The sequence below is a fragment of the Rhamphochromis sp. 'chilingali' genome (genome assembly GCF_963969265.1).
Source record: "Rhamphochromis sp. 'chilingali' genome assembly, chromosome: 3".
NCBI lineage: Eukaryota > Metazoa > Chordata > Actinopteri > Cichliformes > Cichlidae > Rhamphochromis > Rhamphochromis sp. 'chilingali'.
In genome coordinates, this window is record NC_137931.1 from 19,311,317 (window position 1) to 19,328,930 (window position 17,614).

The window sequence follows — 17,614 nt, forward strand, 5'->3', positions numbered from 1 at the left end:
ATTACTGAAGTAGCTGACTACTTACTACTGAAATTTGTAGCACAACATCCAACATTATTTCTACTTGTAGTGCTACTCTGAATAGTCCTCAGGAACTCTGTTTAATCAGATTGGCTTAAATTAAAATCACAGGATGGTAGAAATGACATTTTAAAGGTATAATCTTTATTAAAATCTCTGTTCCAGTCAACTTTGGTGCAAAACATAATATAATAACTTACCTTTAATGCTCTATCGGACATTTCTTGAGTAAAACGTTCTGTTGTATAAGTGACGATGGGCAACGCTCAAATTCAAATTTCAAATTCAAATTTTATTTGTCACGTACACAGTCATACACAGTACGATATGTAGTGAAATGCTTGGACAACTGCTCGTGACCTAGAGAAAACAAAAAAGGAAAAGGCTATGAATAAGATGAATAAGATCATGGAGGTCCAACACTGACAAAATAATGAATGAATGAATAAATGGCTCAAAAAAGTGCCATATACCTTAAATATAAAAATACATAAAATAAGATGAAAATTGGTGTTTCAGATTTTATGTTTTTCATTAATGGTGTTATTTCCTCCTTTTTTTTTTTGCTCATTTTTTATTTATTTATTTATTTTTATTTATTCATTCCATTCTCCTATTTGAACTTTTTTTTTTACTTTCTATTTCCTGTTTTTTCCTCTTATTTGTTCTCGTGTGTTTTTTATTTGACTGTTGACTTACCGTATTTCCCGGACTACAAAGCGCACCTGAATATTAGCCGCACAAGCTAAAATCAGGGGAAAATCCTGTTTTGTACATACATTAGCCGCACCTGACTAAAAGCTGCAGGTGTTTCAATGTTGACTTATCATATGTAAGAGAATATGCACAAAGGGAATTGTCAGGAAAGAGATGGCTGTTTGGAGACACACCCCTTTTATTAATATTTTGAAAAACAAGTTATGGGTACATATTTGCACATGTAGTACATAACAGTAACCTACAGCACACCAGAAAATAGATTCGGCCTACCTTTTAGGCTCAGGTGCAGTGACACGGCTTTAACAAGAAGAAAAGTCAGTCATTCACCATCTTTCTCTTCTTCCTGCGCTCTAAAACCACCAAAGTCCTCTTCTCCAATGTCGGAAACGAACAGGCTCAGGATGGCTTCGTCATCCACTCTCCGCTTCTCTCCTTCGTTGTCACTTTCAAAACCAAAGAAATCCTCGTTGTCAGTGTCAGAGTCGAACACCCTCTGAAGGGCCGTGGCGGTGTCCTCCTCTCCATCATGCAGCAGTCCAGCCCTTCAAAATCCGTTGGTGATCGTGGATGTTTTCGCACTTTTCCACGCTGTCAGAATCCACCGGTGGAGTTGGGCATAACTTGCTTTTCGCAAGTTTATCGCCGCTCGTCATCCACGACTCCCGCTGAATGCGTAGCGCTACTTTGAAGTTTGTTTTTCGCGCTACTTCGTACGGCACTACGTTGCCTGGCGGACGGACATGTGACTAACATACCACTCTTGAACCCCGATCCTTCCGCCAGGCAACGTAGTGCCGTACAACAGCGGAACAAACAAAACAAATCGTCTTACGATATGACAAAAATCATGGAAAATCCATAGAAAAGCCGCACCTGACTAAAAGCCGCAGGGTTCAAAGCTTGTGCAAAAAGTAGCGGCTTATAGCCCGACAATTACGGTATTTATTTATGTTCCTGTTTTTACTTCATTTTCACTCATTTTATTTAATATTTACTAATTTTGTTAGTCCACAAACAAAACTACTGTAACTTTTTATTGTGAAGCAGAAGCAACTAAACCTACTAGTTTAAATACAAAAAACAGTAAAACATGCATGTTCTGCCTCTCGTGACCTGTTTGGGCTCATAAAGACATTTTCACTCCAGCCGTCACCAACAATAGAAAACCAACGTTAATTGTAAGCAGCGCTAATGTGTCTGCTTTAATATTTGTCTCTTTTTTGTCTTTACCAAAAGCAAACTTACAGATCAACATGGTTTTATTTATTTATCTATTTATTTATGGTGGACCTGTTAAGTTAAATATAAAACCCTGAAGAAACGATACAGCTAACCTTGAAATGAGAAGCAAGAATTCCTGCTTCCCTCTATAGGACTGATTTCTAAAATAAAATTGGCCTTATTTGCAGAGAAAAATAAATAGAAGGCAATTTCATTAAAGACATTTTTTGGCTTTTGCTTTGGCATCTTCTGTGCTTTCATTTTGTGATTATTGCAGTTCCAATTTCACATTTTGCTTTGGGTGATGGTGAAGGACTGTTTGCTGGATCAGCGTGCTTGACATCCATATGCTATATAAGAGCAGATGATGCATTGATAGTTGCTGGTCTTACATTTACACATATTACATTTGTATTTAAGCATTCTTGTCCTGCGGCACAGTCTAGATGTTCCTAACTTGCTAAATTACTTCAGGTACAATCGGTGCTAAAGGTGAAAAAGGAGACAGAGGAGAGAAAGGCTCAAAGGGGGACCAGGGCCCTGTAGGAGCGAAGGGAGATTCAGGTGTCAGCTCTGGCTCTGGTTTCTCTGCACAGGGTGGAGTCCAAGGACAGAAGGTAAGACACCACTTTGTGTCTGTGAGTGTGTTTTTAGTGATCGTATGGCTGATGCACTCAACTGTTTCTTCCTGCTTTTCAGGGTGAAAAAGGTGAAAAGGTATGTAAAGTGTCTGTCCATGTACTCATACACATGCAGTTTGGCTTTTATACATAATGAGCTAAACAAAAATAAGGAGGTCAGCATGTGTACAAATAATCCCTGCAATGCAGAAGCTCAGGATTCAGAAAACTCTAAAATCTCAGTCTCAGAGCCATGAGTTTTGTTTTTCGCACTCGGCTCTGTCCGGTGTCACATATAGTTGAAAAGATGGCCTTATAGGGGGAGGAGCTAAAACTATTTTGAGTTCTGAATCATTGAAGGCTACTCTGGTCGAATCAAGGAATAAAAACATGTTGGAGATGAGCAGAAAGGCTCATGTCAGAATGAATGAATTGAAGCACAAGAGCAGAAATGTCTAAATGCCGATCAGCCGGGAGCAAAACTTATGATACAGATTGAATTTGAAATTTTATTCTTGCCATTAGAAATGATAGAAATTATTTCAGGTTCATCCATAACAACATGTTTTGTTTCTGCTGTCAACAGATCTACTGTGTCTCTGCTAGAGAAACTATTATTGCCTTTATTATACACATAAAGCTTAAAACTATAATTCACATTTAAATTATCTAAACCTGTAACCTAAGTATTAACTAAGTATTACATTCCTTCCAAATCCAACATTCTCACTCACAGGGTGATCTTGGCAAAGGCTACACTGGTAAAAAAGGAGATCGTGGGGCTCAGGGGCCTCCCGGACCACCTGGTCCTACAGGACCTGCAGCTGAGGTGGTCCGACTTGGGGATGGCTCTATTGTGCAGCAGCTGGCCGGACCCCCCGGACCACCAGGACTGCCAGGGTCGGATGGGCCTGCAGGACCTCCTGGAGCTGATGGGGAGCCTGTGAGTACAACGAGGTTTAGAGCTGTTTAATGTTTGGAGGTTCATGTTGCTCAGAGGTTGTTCATTAATCTTTCAGGGTGATCCAGGAGAGGATGGAAGAGCTGTGAGTTTCTCTGTTTTCACATTGAAATATGTGAAGAATTATTTATAGGCTTTTCCAGATAAATCGATTGAAATATTATCAGTGTAATTTGGGGTTTTTGCTTCTGTTTCCAGGGTCCTCCTGGGCTGCAGGGTGTTCCAGGAATTCCAGGAGGTCCTGGTGCCAAAGGCGAAAAGGTGCCCTATTTAAGTCATCTGTTTAAAGAAGACACATGGCATTATGTAACGTGATAATCCGTGGTCTTAAAATCCTCCAGGGTGAACGTGGAGAGGGTCAGCCGGGACCCAGAGGCCCCCCAGGTCCACCTGGACCTCCTGGACCTGGTACTGGTGATCGTCCAGTAAGTCCAGGCTCCACACACTCTTTTCATTCATTTCATAACTTCCAAAACTTTTCACTAAACTTATGCTTCTTACAGACATTTGTTGACATGGAGGGCTCGGGATTCCCAGACTTGGATAAAATCCGGGTATGTTTTGTTTTGGGGTTTTTATGTTGTTTTTTTTAACATAAGTAAAAAGTAGTCACTTGAGGTGGTAATATGATTGTTTTGGGATTTGTTATCTAGGGTCCACATGGTCCACCGGGTCTCCCAGGTCCTCCTGGCCCTCCTGGGATCCCTGGTACTTCAGTGGCAGTGGGCCTTGATGGTCCAATAGCTGTTGGACCTCCTGGACCACCTGGGCAAGATGGTGCTCCGGGATTGCCAGTGAGTATTTTACTTTGATTACTTACCATTTTACTTCCTTACCACCCAATGCCTTCATTGTTCTGCTTTTAAATGTTGTTGATGTTTATTTGAGGTATAGTAAATACTGACTCTGTTTTGTGTTTGCTGCTGTAGGGACCCCCTGGTCCTCCTGGGCTACCCGGTCCACCTGGACCTGCAGGAGGAAAGGTAAAGATAGACTCAGTCTGTGGGGCTGTACTATGGTACATGCTAGCAAGAGACAATGTACTCACTAAAAGACTTAATCATTTATTAATAAAATCTGAATGAGAAATTCATTAGTTTTATTTAGCGATTAACCAAAATATTTTAAAGATTTTTATTTTGACCACAAAACAGCAAAAAAAAAATTCAAGAAGGATTCAAATGAATACAGCCTACAATCCTGGACTAAATGTAATGATTCAATAGACATTTCTTTTAAATGTATTGACTATCATATATTTTGTTTTAAATCTTCTTTCCCCAGGGTGACAGTGGTGACCTCGGTCTTCCAGGACCAGCTGGAGAAAAGGTGAGCTTCATTTTTAATTTCAGCCCTTAAAACTCTCATCATTGAAAGCAGAAAGATGTTCCCCACTGAACTGATATGAAAATGTTGTACTTGGTGGCCCATCCATGTACTCTTCACATTCTTTGTTGCTTTCCTTTAGCAAGATGCACAAGGCTCCAGCTTTTTCACCGGCTTGTTCTCTTACTTTACTCCATCCTCTACGGTGTGTAATGGGTTGGTGGTCCTGGGGCATGTCTCTGCTGTGATGATTTATTTTATTTTCTCGAGTTTTCTGCATTATTTACTCTTTATTATTATTATTATTATATTACTATTATTTTCTGTTTTCACAGAATCTTTCAAGACATTGAAGCTGTGAAAGATTCTGTTTCCATAAAAGACTTTCTTCACTCATTTAAGGACCTACTCTGCGTTTCCTTAGTTTCTGTCATGCATATACAAAGCAAGGTGTTCATATTAAAAATGACCAAAGTTTTAATAAATCAGGCTTCACACTGTGCAGATTTTTAGATACTTTCACCAAAAATGGTTTCTTTAAATAGTTACTTGGTACAGGGACCTATGAAGAACAGGCCGTACAGCTCACAAGCACTGGGTACTGCCCCTCAGCAAGCTTCCAGAAGCTGGCTAATCATATGACAGTGTCCTGTTAGAAAGAGACATGCACTAACACGACTTGCTTCAGACATACAGGGCGATGATAAAGAGGCATGTTTGTCCATTGTTGAATTATACAATCAGCTCTAGTACAATCCAAAAATAAATACAGGCACATTAATGAGCATAGTAGGTCCCCAAACCTTAACTGTAACCTTCATCCGCATCTCTATTTAACCTCCAGCTCTGCACGTGCCTGTGTCATGCCACCGTTTGCTCTTCCTGTCCTACTTTTCTTCTCCTCTTTATACAGTGTTGAACATAATCTGACATTACAACTGACCTCTGCCACCTAAGGGCTCTCAGGGTGAACCAGGACAGGTGGGGACATCAGGACAGACTGGCCTGGCAGGGCTTCCAGGTCCAATGGGACCAGTGGGACCACCAGGACCCCCCGGACCACCTGGGCCACCATATCGTATTGGCTATGTGAGTAGATTCCTTTTCTCCTTTTTTTTGTTTTCTTTTGTTTTTTGTGGACAGATGAGAGCAAGTACCAAGCTAAAAAAAGTTGTTAGTTTGAGGATGCCGGTAGCAACCATTGATATCTACTCTGAAATGTCAACCAGTCCAAACAGTCTGAGTGGATGAGAAGCTAGCAGTGATCAGTTGTTTTGACTTCAAATTATCTCCATACAGGGCGATCAAGATGGATATGAGGTACTCAGTGGTTTGCCTGGACTCAGAGGCGAACCTGGACCCCAGGTAACGAGTTACAAATATGGGAGATTGTTGTTCCTTGTAAATTTTTGTATATCTCATGCTGTCCTGTGCCATATTTTTCCAGGGCCCACCTGGTATTGCAGGTCATCCTGTAAGTATGCCAGAAAAACTGTATGGCTTGAATAAGTTATTTCTTTATGTCCATGATACCGTAATTATTCAGCCCCCTGATTCAATTGTAGAACCACCTTTTGCTGCAATTACAGCTGCCAGTCCTTTAGAGAACGTCTCTACCAGCTTTGCACATTGTTGTGGAAGTTTTCCACTTAAATAAAGCCTGCAGACGAGCGGTGAGCGGTAGCTGACATTCTTTAATCCAAACACACAAAGAACATACAACCAAGCTTGTGGAGCCCCTGCATGACCACGGGGCAGACGGTCAGCAGAGTCTCACTGAGCCTAGCATGGCTCTCAGTTAAATACCTTCTCCAGGAACAAAAGGCAGTACACAGCTGTTTCACACCTTAAGGTTTACACTCCCTTGCTACCTCCCAGAGTCCTTGAAGAGACAAAAGACTCTTCCTGTGGAGTTCCTGTTTCCCCCAACATCCTTACTGCACCCACTCTTAACGTATGAGTGTCAGACATGTTAAAATCCAGTAGCACCAAGGCATCATACAATAATGTGATTAATAAGTGAAAGAAATTCCTATACAACATCTAGAGACTGAAATCCTTGCCCATTCTTCTTTGCAAAACAGCTCCAGTTCAGTCAGATTAGATGGACAGCGTTTGTGAACAGCAGTTTTCAGATCTTGCCACAGATTCTCGATTGGGTTTAGATACCAGACAGGTCAGGAATAAAGTTATTGAGAAATTTATAGCAAGCTTTCCCAAAGATTTCCCAAGCCTTGAACATCCCATGGAGCACTGTTCAACAGCAGTGCAAGCCACTGTAGTATATTTTTTCTTCTTAAACTTTATTGATCCCCATGGGAAAAATTCCTCTTTGCATTTTACCCATTCACCCAGTGAAGCAGTGGGCAGCCATTGGGCGCCCAGGGAGCAGTTTGTAGGAACGGTATCTTGCTCAGGGGTACCTCAGGGTAGCCGTTCAGTGGATTCAAACCCCTGACCTGGAGCCATCCCTGCCCCTATTAACATCAATTCGAATTAGGATTAAATCCAACTATCTCCACAGTAATTTTGCTTTTGTTTAGCATCCGAGCTATCTTCTTTTTTTGGCATGAGTGTGGCTACTTAAGTCACATAAAGTATAAATTTCACATCAAAGTACAAGGGTCTGAATCAAATATAAAAAGGTGTGCCTCAAGGTTCGACTTTGGGGCCACTTTGGTTTTCTGTTTATTACTGATATCAGTTATATATGTGTTTTCAAATGATTTGTTCAATTATTTGCTCTGTTGTGTATCTGTTAATCACATATTCAGTTGGCTTTTCAGTCTGATAAGCTCTGGGTTAGTTAAAAACATCTAAGACTTGTCTTATTAGACCTGACAATAAAGATTACATTAGTATTTAGCCTAGTTTTAATATCAATAAATTACACATAGAAAAATGAAGATCTAAAAAAATGCTTACAAAATTTTTTATAGACTCTTACTATAGAGTAGTATAAATGTCTGTATTTGTCTGTATATGCAGTATTCCCTCCTTAATGTGTGGATCAGTCTCAGTGCAACATCGTCACACACAAAGTGATTATTAAAACGTGTGTGTTTTAATAATATTTATTATAATCCTTCATATCCTTTTTTTAAAATTTTCATATTTGTGATCCATCATTCACGCACTTTCATCAAAGCACTTTTTTTAGCCCACATTCACACTCTGATGCATACATCACAGAACAACTTAGGGTTCAGTATCTTGCCCAAGGATACTTACAGTAGTCATTACATCTACATGAGTCCTATATTGTTTCACAATTCATAAGCACAGTTTTTTAACCCCCCAAAATCCTGGATATTAAGTGAGAAACCATACCTATGTTTTATATGTACATTAACATAAATGAAAAAAGTCTTCCAAAGTTTGTCTTATTAACAATATTAGCAGCAGCATTCCATTTAAATTCAGTGAATTTATGTCATACTTTTATGAATTCACCACTCCTGTAAAGAATATGTTTTACTGTTTTTTTAGGGAAATCCAGGTTTACCAGGAACACCTGGTAGCAAAGGAGCAGAAGGACCACGAGGACCTCCTGGGATCCCTGGCTTGAATGGTTCAACTGGAGAAAAAGTATGGCTAACATTAGTGTTACTGTACACTTACTAGTATTAATGATATGGTCTTCTAATACAGTATCCTGATTCTTTTTTAGGGTCCAAAGGGAGACAGTGGCGAGAAAGGAGAGAGGGTGAGTTGAATGCAGACTTAAAGTTGTTAGGAAGCTCTTCATTTCATATCAGCTTCATCAGCATATGCAGTTCCCAAATAACCTTTTAGTTATTATAATTTATCTAGAGTTTACTGTCTATCTAAATCGATGAAAGGAATGTGTATGTAGGATAATTTGTCATAGATCATGTGATCTCTTTGAAGATTTCTTTAGAACAGAAGCAACACGTGCAAGATCGCAAGTGCTTCAAAGTTCTGTTTGGGCCTACCTATTTTTTCATTAGTTTTATTGAATTCATGCAAACTTTCCTTTTGTGGAGTTTAGTTATATGCCGATGACAGCAATTATAGTTACCAACAAAACTTTCTTTGAAGGTTTCTACATTAGGTCCTTTTATTTCTGTATGTCTCAATGTTATGATCGCTGACCATCGGATTGAGTTATATGCAGATGATGCCTTTATATTGGAGCGACCGTGGCTCAGGGGGTTGGGAATCGCACCTGTAACCGGAAGGTTGCCGGTTCGATCCCTGGACTTTCTGTCCTGGTCGTTGTGTCCTTGGGCAAGACACTTTACCCTACTTGCCTACAGGTTTTGGCCAGAGGGGCCGATGGCGCGATATGGCAGCCTCGCTTCTGTCAGTCTGCCCCAGGGCAGCTGTGGCTACAACTGTAGCTGCCTCCACCAGTGTGTGAATGAATAGTGGTATTGTAAAGCGCTTTGGGTGCCTTGAAAAGCGCTATATAAAATCCAATCCATTATTATTCAGTACCAGTCAAAAGTTTCATATGCATGTTCAATATTCAATAATGCAATATTCATTCAGACAAGGACTCGATTAAACTATGCTCTGAACATATTGCATACTCACCCATTTCTGCCTGATAATGCACCAATTTGTAACAGGGTTTGCCAGGAAGAGATGGTGGACCACCTGGACCTCCAGGCCCTCCTGGACCTCCAGGACAGATCATCTACCAGCCAGGAGGAGATGTGAGTCTTCATTCAACTTGTAAATGTACAGAGGTTGAATGATTCTGGATTAATATGTGAAATAACACTAACCCACACAGCACAGCCTGTCTAAATCGATTTTCCTCCTGATGTTACTCATCTACACTAATAGCCACAGCATGCTTGTTTGTTCATTCACATTCATACTAACTGACCTAACTTTGTCTTGCTAGTATAACGACCTTTATTGGAATGAAGCAGGGCAGGTAGGTGGATGCGCCCCTCAGTCCCCTAACAATCTTATCAAAAGCGTCGCCACAAAACATTAAGTTGAGAGAATATTTTAGCATTTTCAAACTGCGTTTCTTTTTCAGGTTGGACCAGGTATTCCAGGCAGGGCAGGATTCCCAGTACGTATCACCATGATCATCAAACAGTTGAGCCTGTAGGAAACCAACTGATTCAAAACAATGCAAGTAAGTGATTATATTGTGTGTATGGATTTAGGGCCCAATGGGACCAAAAGGGGAAAAAGGGAACCCAGGGCCACCAGGATATGCACCTAAGGTAGGTGCATATCTTTGTTTGTTCATTTCACATTTTAAGACATGTATATTCATTATATTTTGTGCACCATTGTTTTTTAATTTAATACATTTTCATATTAACATGATTTCACATGATTTTTAATTACATTCCTCTCAGTAAGTGACATACTTTTTACTTTCCAAATTATTTAACACAATTTGTGTTAAAGTAACAGGAAACGAATGGAGTTCAATATTTTAATATCAACAATATTTTTTAAAAGCCTTGTGACTTAAATACTGTTTCCAGTAGTATTTTTGTAAGTTCTTGCTTTTTGTTCAGGGAGAAAAAGGAGAGCCTAGTGTCATCACGGGGCCTGATGGGAGACCTCTATTCCTGGGAGGCTTGACAGGACAGCCGGTAAATAAATCAAGTTAAAAAAAATCTGTCATTATGGACTTTGATGATAGAAACAAAGTATTTATCCAGCTGCCTTAGTGTCGATCCGATACCGATATCAGTGTTGGCATGGATAGTTCTAGTTCAGGTGATCATTCCTAATATGTTTAAATCAAAATATCACTGTGTGTGATGTTTACAGTGTGCTTGTGTCTTAATTTGCAGGGCGAGAGAGGAAGTCCTGGCCCAATGGGATTTCCAGTATGTTGTCTAAATTTTAAAAGTTCACAACTTTAGACTTGTTTAACAAGTTAGCAAAATCAGATTAGTATAACGAGCTTCAATGTACATTTTTCTCCAGGGTCCACAAGGTCCTCAAGGCCAGAAGGGGGAGATTGGTTTTCCTGGCCGATCGGTAAGTTTGGCATCTTTACAAAGATTTCATGATAAGCCTTCACATAGTTAGGAAGGTATTTGACTGGAGTAATGACACAAACAACTGCCCAGTAGGGAAATATCACCCTTGATGCTGATCTCATGGCTACAAATATAAAGTGTAAAAGTATGAAGTCAGAAATGTAGTGGTTTGTGCAAATACTATGGCAATCAGTTGATTCTTCATATTAGATTTATGTGACAACAACTGTGAAAAGAGAACAACAGTGGAGTCCAATCTTAGGAAGCTTTGATTTGCAGGGTTGAGAGGGAAGACAGTATTAATAATTAATTATTTTTTTAGAAGTTCATTATGTCAGAATGTAACTGTGACATTCTGCAACCTTGTTTTAGGGTCGACCAGGACTAAACGGTGCCAAAGGAGAGAAGGGAGATGCAGGCAGTGGATCTGGATACGGATACCCTGTGAGTGCTGAAGATTTGACTTTGCCTTTTTATCAGATCCTGATTTCAATCCATTTGTCATCTTTTACAGAAACAGTAATCAATATTATTTTTTGTGTCTCAGGGACCACCAGGCCCACCAGGGCCCCCTGGGCCTCCCGGACCTCCTGTTCCTATTGACAGACTCGGAGTGAGTCCAGACATGATATTTTCCTGTTGTGGTGCATATATCGGTCAAAATGGGTTAAAGTTCCCTAATTCTTTCCTTTTAATTTCAGGGATATGATTACTCCAGGTATTACGCTGGTGAGTTCACTTCAAATTCAATGTTAGATGCCAACGTTATGAGAAACATTTTAAGAAGTACAATATATTACCTTAATATCTGTATGGTGAATGTGAAGCGTCATGGTTAGCTTGGCTTAGCAGAAAGGCTGGAAGATATGCAACAGCTGTCTGATCTCGGTCCAGCAGTTAAAAAACCTCCAAAAATCTCAAAAAGATTTCTCCCCACAGTGATTTTAGAGTTAAAAAGGGTTTAGGTGGAGAGCTGTGTTTGAATTACACCGTCCCACTGGTGGAGTTTAGCAGTAACTAAAAGGTTCAGAAGCAGCAGTTGTTTGGCCTCTATGTTTGGCCTGACTCTAATAACGGGTCGTTATCCTTTGCAGTTACAGTAAATAAAGTCAGGATTTGAGGAAATGCTGTGTTCTTGCGGTTGTTTAACTTGTTGTTTTTTAACAGTTAAAGGAGAGAAAGGAGATCGGGGACCACCAGGTAACGTCCCTGACAGACGTGTAAATGTTTAAAGTTTTCAGTCTGTGGACAAATTTAAGGCAAGACATTTTTGTCTGTTCCAGGTTTTGGATCAAACATTGACATTTACAGTTTAAAGGTAATCCCTCGCCTTTGCACACTTTAGATTTTATGTCTTTATATTTTAAGATTAAGTTGTTCAAATCGGTTTGAGTTTTGATTGTACTGCTGGCTTTCTCTCTGATTTTTAATGTGTCTACCCAGAATGAGTTGAAAGGTGAAAGTGGCATGAAAGGAGAGAAAGGAGAGCCAGGCGGAGGATATTATGACCCCCGGTATGGAGGAAGCGGAGTCGGAGCCCCGGGAGTGCCTGGACCTCCAGTACGATCACACTCTGGAAAACATACTGCCACTTCATGTTTTTAAAGATGCTGTAAATCAGACTCTGTGTCCTCCTGTCTTATTAGGGCCCTAAAGGAGACTCCATTATTGGCCCACCAGGCCCCCAGGGGCCACCTGGACCACCTGGAAGAGGGTATGATGGACCACCTGGACCACCAGGGCCACCTGGACCTCCAGGAGCATCACTAGATGGATCTTACAGAGGCACACAGAGTGAGTTAAACTGGAAAACATCCCTTAAATATGAAAGACTTCTTAAAAGAAGGTGATTTATATATTAAAATTTGAATGACTTGCTGCTCCTTTAATTTAAACCCCACCTGGATTAACAGTCTTGCATTTTAAAGTGTCCTCTGAGTTTTTGTGCATGAAGAGCTGCTTATCATTTCTAAAAATTTCCCCACATATACAAGAAAACTTTATGTGATAGATGGAATTCTGGCAGGTTTGTCATCAACAAAAGCCTCTGATACAAAAGTGCCTGTAAAAGTTAAACCTCCTGCTTATATTCACTTTTAAACTAGTTTTTTGGTTTTTGGTTTTAAGAATTTGGACAATGATGTAGCATTTAAAGTGTGCTGAATTATCTGTTCATTGTCTACCCATAGATAACTATCATTTTATTACTTTATACTGAAGAAAACTTCACTGCATCATTGCATTTCAACTCTGTGTGCTCAGATTCATGTCTTTTGAGAAGGCGTTCTCTTTCCCATGTCTGGCGCCTGCAACGATAACGATAATGCTTATCCAAGCATTTAGCCTATGTTTAACAAATCTGTGCTTGAACCACAGCTATCAGTATTCCTGGACCACCAGGACCTCCTGGACCTCCTGGAGTGCCTGGTGTGACCTCTGGGGTGAGTAAAACTTTTGTTTATTTTCTGGTTGTCTGTCATGAACTTTAAAAAAAATGTTGGGCGTTCAAATTTTAAAGAGCTGGAAATTATCATTGATTACCTCAATGGATTAGCATAAAACTTGGAAGTCCATCCAGTTTTGTTTTTTTAAAATAATTTTCTAAAACCACAACAAAAACACACGTGTCGGCTGCACAGTAATCCACATTGTGGTCTGTGTTTGCAGGTGACAGTGTTGAGGTCTTACGAAATGATGACAGCTACAGCTAGAAGACAACCTGAGGGCTCTCTGGTGTACATACTAGACCAAACAGATCTCTACCTACGAGTCCGAGATGGAGTTCGTCAAGTCCAGGTGAAACATTCATCTTCATAAATCAGCCGGAAAGATGCAAAAATACTTCAACTGTGGAGTTTTTATCTATATTCATTCTGTTTTTTCTTATTTTTCAGCTTGGGGAGTACATCGCTTTCCCCAGGGAGGATGTGAGCATAATTTTATTTGTCTTTTATCTGGTAATTCAGGTATATAGCGTGCCCAGTTTTAACAAGCCACATGCTGCATATTTAGGGTAATGAGGTTGCTGCTGTGGAGCCTCCGCCAATTGTCCCTTACTTCCAAGACCACCACTCCCACACGGGCACCTCCACCAACCACTTCAACCAGCCGCATGAGAGTCCGGCCCAACCACATGCTGAGCCTGACTATAAACCTACTTACGTCGATCCCAGATACCAGCCTGATTCGCGGTATCAGTCAGAACCACGGTACCCGGAACTAACAGATCCCAGGTTTCCAAGTTATACAGACCGGTTAAACTCGCCTGATAACAGGTATTATGTTGTGGACACTCGTTACCCGATCACCACTCCACGAAGACCACCCCCACGTCAACCCCAGAGTCCGGTCCACTATCACACTTCTGGGCCAGTGGTAAGACAAACCACTTGGTACATCTCAAAGTCTAGCTACTCACATTGTAAGAATACATTTTTACTTCTTGGCATGTTTCCCCACAGCTCCACCTGATTGCTCTGAACAGCCCTCAGACCGGCTCCATGCGGGGCATCCGCGGTGCAGACTTCCTGTGCTTCACCCAGGCTCAGGGCATCGGGATGAAGGGAACTTTCCGGGCCTTCCTGTCTTCCAGACTCCAGGATCTCCACAGCATCGTCCGCAAAACTGACAGACATAATTTATCAGTAGTCAACTTGAAGGTAGTTAAACAGTGTTCTCACCCAACCTGACGTGACCGGTGTCTCGTGAAAGTTTATGCATTGCTCTCACAGACTGTATAAAATAGATGGACATAATCTCAGTGACATCACCTGTTCTCTTCCTGCTGTGACTTTATCCTTACAGTTACAGCCATGTTGGCCTTTAGAGCCATGAGGGACTATATTTAGATGGAAGGGTACAGATTAGTGTTAAATAATAGACGAATAAAATATAGAAATTCATTCAGTAAAACTGGAGCACAAGAAGCCAAGATCTTTATCGATTAAAAATGCTCTAGAAGACACCACTGACTCAGGAGCAAGCTAGCAACTACAGCTGCCCATCAGTCAGTCAAAGATACCGCTATGCTAACTTTCAGATCGAAGCTTGCTTCAGCTGTAATCTCTCTGTTAGGCTATGATTATAAGAGGGCAAAATTGAGGCAAAAACCTGCAGTTCCTCTAATGGCCACTTGAGACTGGTCAAAGAAGTAAGTCAGTCACGCTAAAGTTCCACATTCAAAAGGACAAAAACCTACAGCAGAAGTAAACATATTTACAGCCCAGTATAAACACATAAAGTTTATGAATCACTAATTTGACCCTTCACATCAACTGTACACCGGGCTAATTATTTGCATTACTGTGCTGTTTGGATTTTGTAAAGACTTAAATTGAGGGAGGGCGTGTCTGTTTTTAAAATGCGTGCCATCACAGGACACTCTAATTTGTAAAGCATTCTTCAGCAATAGTTCTCCCGGATTTCTTTTTTCACTCATTTGTCAGTCTAGTCTTTGTACCTGAACATTTTTAAAGGAATATAAACCATTTAACACTTACCTGTGCATCATTCAGTGATAAAAGAGGTAGCTAACACAAGGAATGAGTTATACATTGTATTGTTAGACACTTTGTTACTAGCAGCCTGTCACAGACCACATCATTTGTTCCCATTTCTTTGGTTGAATCAATGAAAAATGCCAAAGATAACACAGTTTGACAGACATAAAATATTATTTTTGCGACAAAGTGATTTACAAAGAGCTATTAGCTGAAAACTTGGCATATTTTAGGATATTGTGTAGTGTGTCCTTAAAACAACTGAGAATGGTAGGTATGAATATCAAACAAAAACTGGTCTGAGCAGGTGCCAGTTTAGCTAAGTTGGATGAGCAGGCGACCATATGCCACATGGGTAAGAGTGGCCGGCCTGGGTTCAAGTCCAGCCCTTTGCCCCATGTCTCTCTTTACCTTCGCTTTCCTGTTAGTCTTCACTGAGTCTGTCTAATAAGGCCAGAAAAAGTCCAAAAACAATATGCTGAAGAAAAAAAAACTTGAGTCAATGGCAAAGGTTCTGATGGAGTGATGAATGCAAATCCTTGGTTCAGCTTCTCGGTGCGCACAGAGATGTGTGGCACTATGACTATTTCCATCCTTTTCATACAGTCTGTGGAACTGAGTCACTATTAAAGCCAGCCTCAAATACTCGCTTAAGTGTTGACTCATTTTAAAGCTTTGACATTCCCAACAAAGTGTAATTTGACTCATTCATGTGCCTCGCGTTCACCAGGACGAGGTTCTGTTTGACAGCTGGGACGACATCTTCAGCGGCGGCAGAATGAAGGAAAACGTGTCAATCTACTCGTTTGATGGCAAGGACGTTCTTCACGACAACACATGGTGAGGCTCAAATCAGCATGAATCGTAACATTACATTAGCATTACGTCTTTAAGGCTTGCTACGGAATGACGCTTTTCTGTTTCTTCACAGGCCAGAGAAGATGGTCTGGCACGGGTCGACTAGCAGAGGCGAGCGGCACGTCGACAGCTTCTGCGAGACGTGGCGCGTGGGCGAACACGCGCTGACCGGCATGGCGTCGCCGCTGCAGAGTGGCAGTTTGCTGCAGCAGAGCTCCAGCAGCTGCTCCAGCTCCAACGTCGTGCTGTGCATCGAGAACAGCGCCGGCCACTCCAGGAGATAGACACGGACACCGTTTTTGTCCACACACAAACACGCACACACTATGATGTGCCTTTGTAAATATGAATTTTCTAAAGAATAATTAGTTTATGTATGTTAACTCCTACTCTATGGTGCTACACAGGATTACCCACGCAAGTTAAGCTCAGGTGACCTACTGTAACTGTCTCTGGCAGCCATGTTGGTGCAGCTTCTCTGTCATTTCTTTTGCTGTTTGAAAGTTGCCAGCTAGCAGTGTCTCTAATAATCATAACCACCGCTAGCTTAAGGTTGTGCACCACAGAAGAAGTAGACTGATAAATATATCAGTGATAAGTGAAACAGAAAAATCAGTTTATAGAAAGAATTCTGCTCTGTGACTAAAGTCCATATCTGGTCTTATTCTGAAAGGACAGGCTGCTGTTAAACTGTCATTTTTCAATTTCTGTGACCCCCTTGGCAACTTACAACACCCTGCAGCAGAGAACACATCGTGACTAGTACCACGAGAAACTATGTCTGAACCACTGCAATGTTTATGTTTGTGTCTCTGGGCTGAGAAAAAGTGTTAAAATGGTTTAAATAAGGTTTTCTGTGCCTTTAACTACACAGCTAGTTTTTATATAGAGTGAAAATGGATATTAGTCAAACAAATTATGATAATGTAATGTTCAGTGTCCAAGAGCAAAGTAAACATGGATTATTTTGTATGTGAAGTGTGTGTTTTAAGCTTCTTTACACTGATTTTATCTGTAACCCACAGACTTTTACTCTGCTTCAAGGGAAGATATTTTCAAATTGTATTTTTAGCCATAACAGAGGGATATTTATTTTTTTTCTAAACTATGCTTTGCCTATAATTTGCGATGTGAGTCCAGTACATGCGCAAAGTAAGAATGAGTTTGTTTGCAGTCACAGGAAGCAAACAAATCACATACATCATGCCGAGGATTCAGCCATAAATCTGTCATGTCGTGTGTTTTTGCTGGCTTTTTGCCCACTGCCACTCTAGTGGAGAGGTTTCATCCTCTTCGTGTGCTAACAGCTGTAACCAATGCAGTGAAATGTGCATTAACTGTTGTGCCTTCTGTCATGTGAGCAACACGCTGAAATGCTTTGTTTCTCTTAATAAATTTGTG

At 40.7% G+C, this 17,614-nt stretch overlaps 1 protein-coding gene across 5 annotated transcripts in view; it reads left to right on the forward strand.

Annotated features, from left to right (window-relative positions):
• Positions 1–17,614, forward strand: part of LOC308393936 (uncharacterized protein) — a 57,962-nt gene extending 40,348 nt beyond the window's left edge. For 3 of the 5 annotated variants that reach the window (XM_080878002.1, XM_080877999.1, XM_080878003.1), the window contains exons 6-42: positions 2,437–2,579; positions 2,662–2,679; positions 3,319–3,525; positions 3,602–3,628; positions 3,742–3,804; positions 3,885–3,968; positions 4,047–4,097; positions 4,197–4,337; positions 4,473–4,526; positions 4,828–4,872; positions 5,012–5,074; positions 5,827–5,958; positions 6,169–6,234; positions 6,317–6,343; positions 8,359–8,457; positions 8,540–8,575; positions 9,465–9,551; positions 9,746–9,778; positions 9,887–9,922; positions 10,020–10,079; positions 10,383–10,460; positions 10,665–10,700; positions 10,801–10,854; positions 11,229–11,300; positions 11,404–11,469; positions 11,558–11,585; positions 12,024–12,056; positions 12,140–12,174; positions 12,300–12,416; positions 12,503–12,650; positions 13,233–13,297; positions 13,524–13,652; positions 13,751–13,783; positions 13,869–14,231; positions 14,318–14,515; positions 16,086–16,195; positions 16,287–17,614. In XM_080878002.1, the coding sequence (XP_080734128.1) occupies positions 2,437–2,579; positions 2,662–2,679; positions 3,319–3,525; positions 3,602–3,628; positions 3,742–3,804; positions 3,885–3,968; positions 4,047–4,097; positions 4,197–4,337; positions 4,473–4,526; positions 4,828–4,872; positions 5,012–5,074; positions 5,827–5,958; positions 6,169–6,234; positions 6,317–6,343; positions 8,359–8,457; positions 8,540–8,575; positions 9,465–9,551; positions 9,746–9,778; positions 9,887–9,922; positions 10,020–10,079; positions 10,383–10,460; positions 10,665–10,700; positions 10,801–10,854; positions 11,229–11,300; positions 11,404–11,469; positions 11,558–11,585; positions 12,024–12,056; positions 12,140–12,174; positions 12,300–12,416; positions 12,503–12,650; positions 13,233–13,297; positions 13,524–13,652; positions 13,751–13,783; positions 13,869–14,231; positions 14,318–14,515; positions 16,086–16,195; positions 16,287–16,497 (3,248 nt within the window). In that variant the 3' untranslated portion in view covers positions 16,498–17,614. The remainder of the gene's footprint in view (positions 1–2,436; positions 2,580–2,661; positions 2,680–3,318; positions 3,526–3,601; positions 3,629–3,741; positions 3,805–3,884; positions 3,969–4,046; positions 4,098–4,196; positions 4,338–4,472; positions 4,527–4,827; positions 4,873–5,011; positions 5,075–5,826; positions 5,959–6,168; positions 6,235–6,316; positions 6,344–8,358; positions 8,458–8,539; positions 8,576–9,464; positions 9,552–9,745; positions 9,779–9,886; positions 9,923–10,019; positions 10,080–10,382; positions 10,461–10,664; positions 10,701–10,800; positions 10,855–11,228; positions 11,301–11,403; positions 11,470–11,557; positions 11,586–12,023; positions 12,057–12,139; positions 12,175–12,299; positions 12,417–12,502; positions 12,651–13,232; positions 13,298–13,523; positions 13,653–13,750; positions 13,784–13,868; positions 14,232–14,317; positions 14,516–16,085; positions 16,196–16,286) is intronic. The other 2 variants (XM_080878001.1, XM_080878000.1) reach the window with 2 other exon arrangements.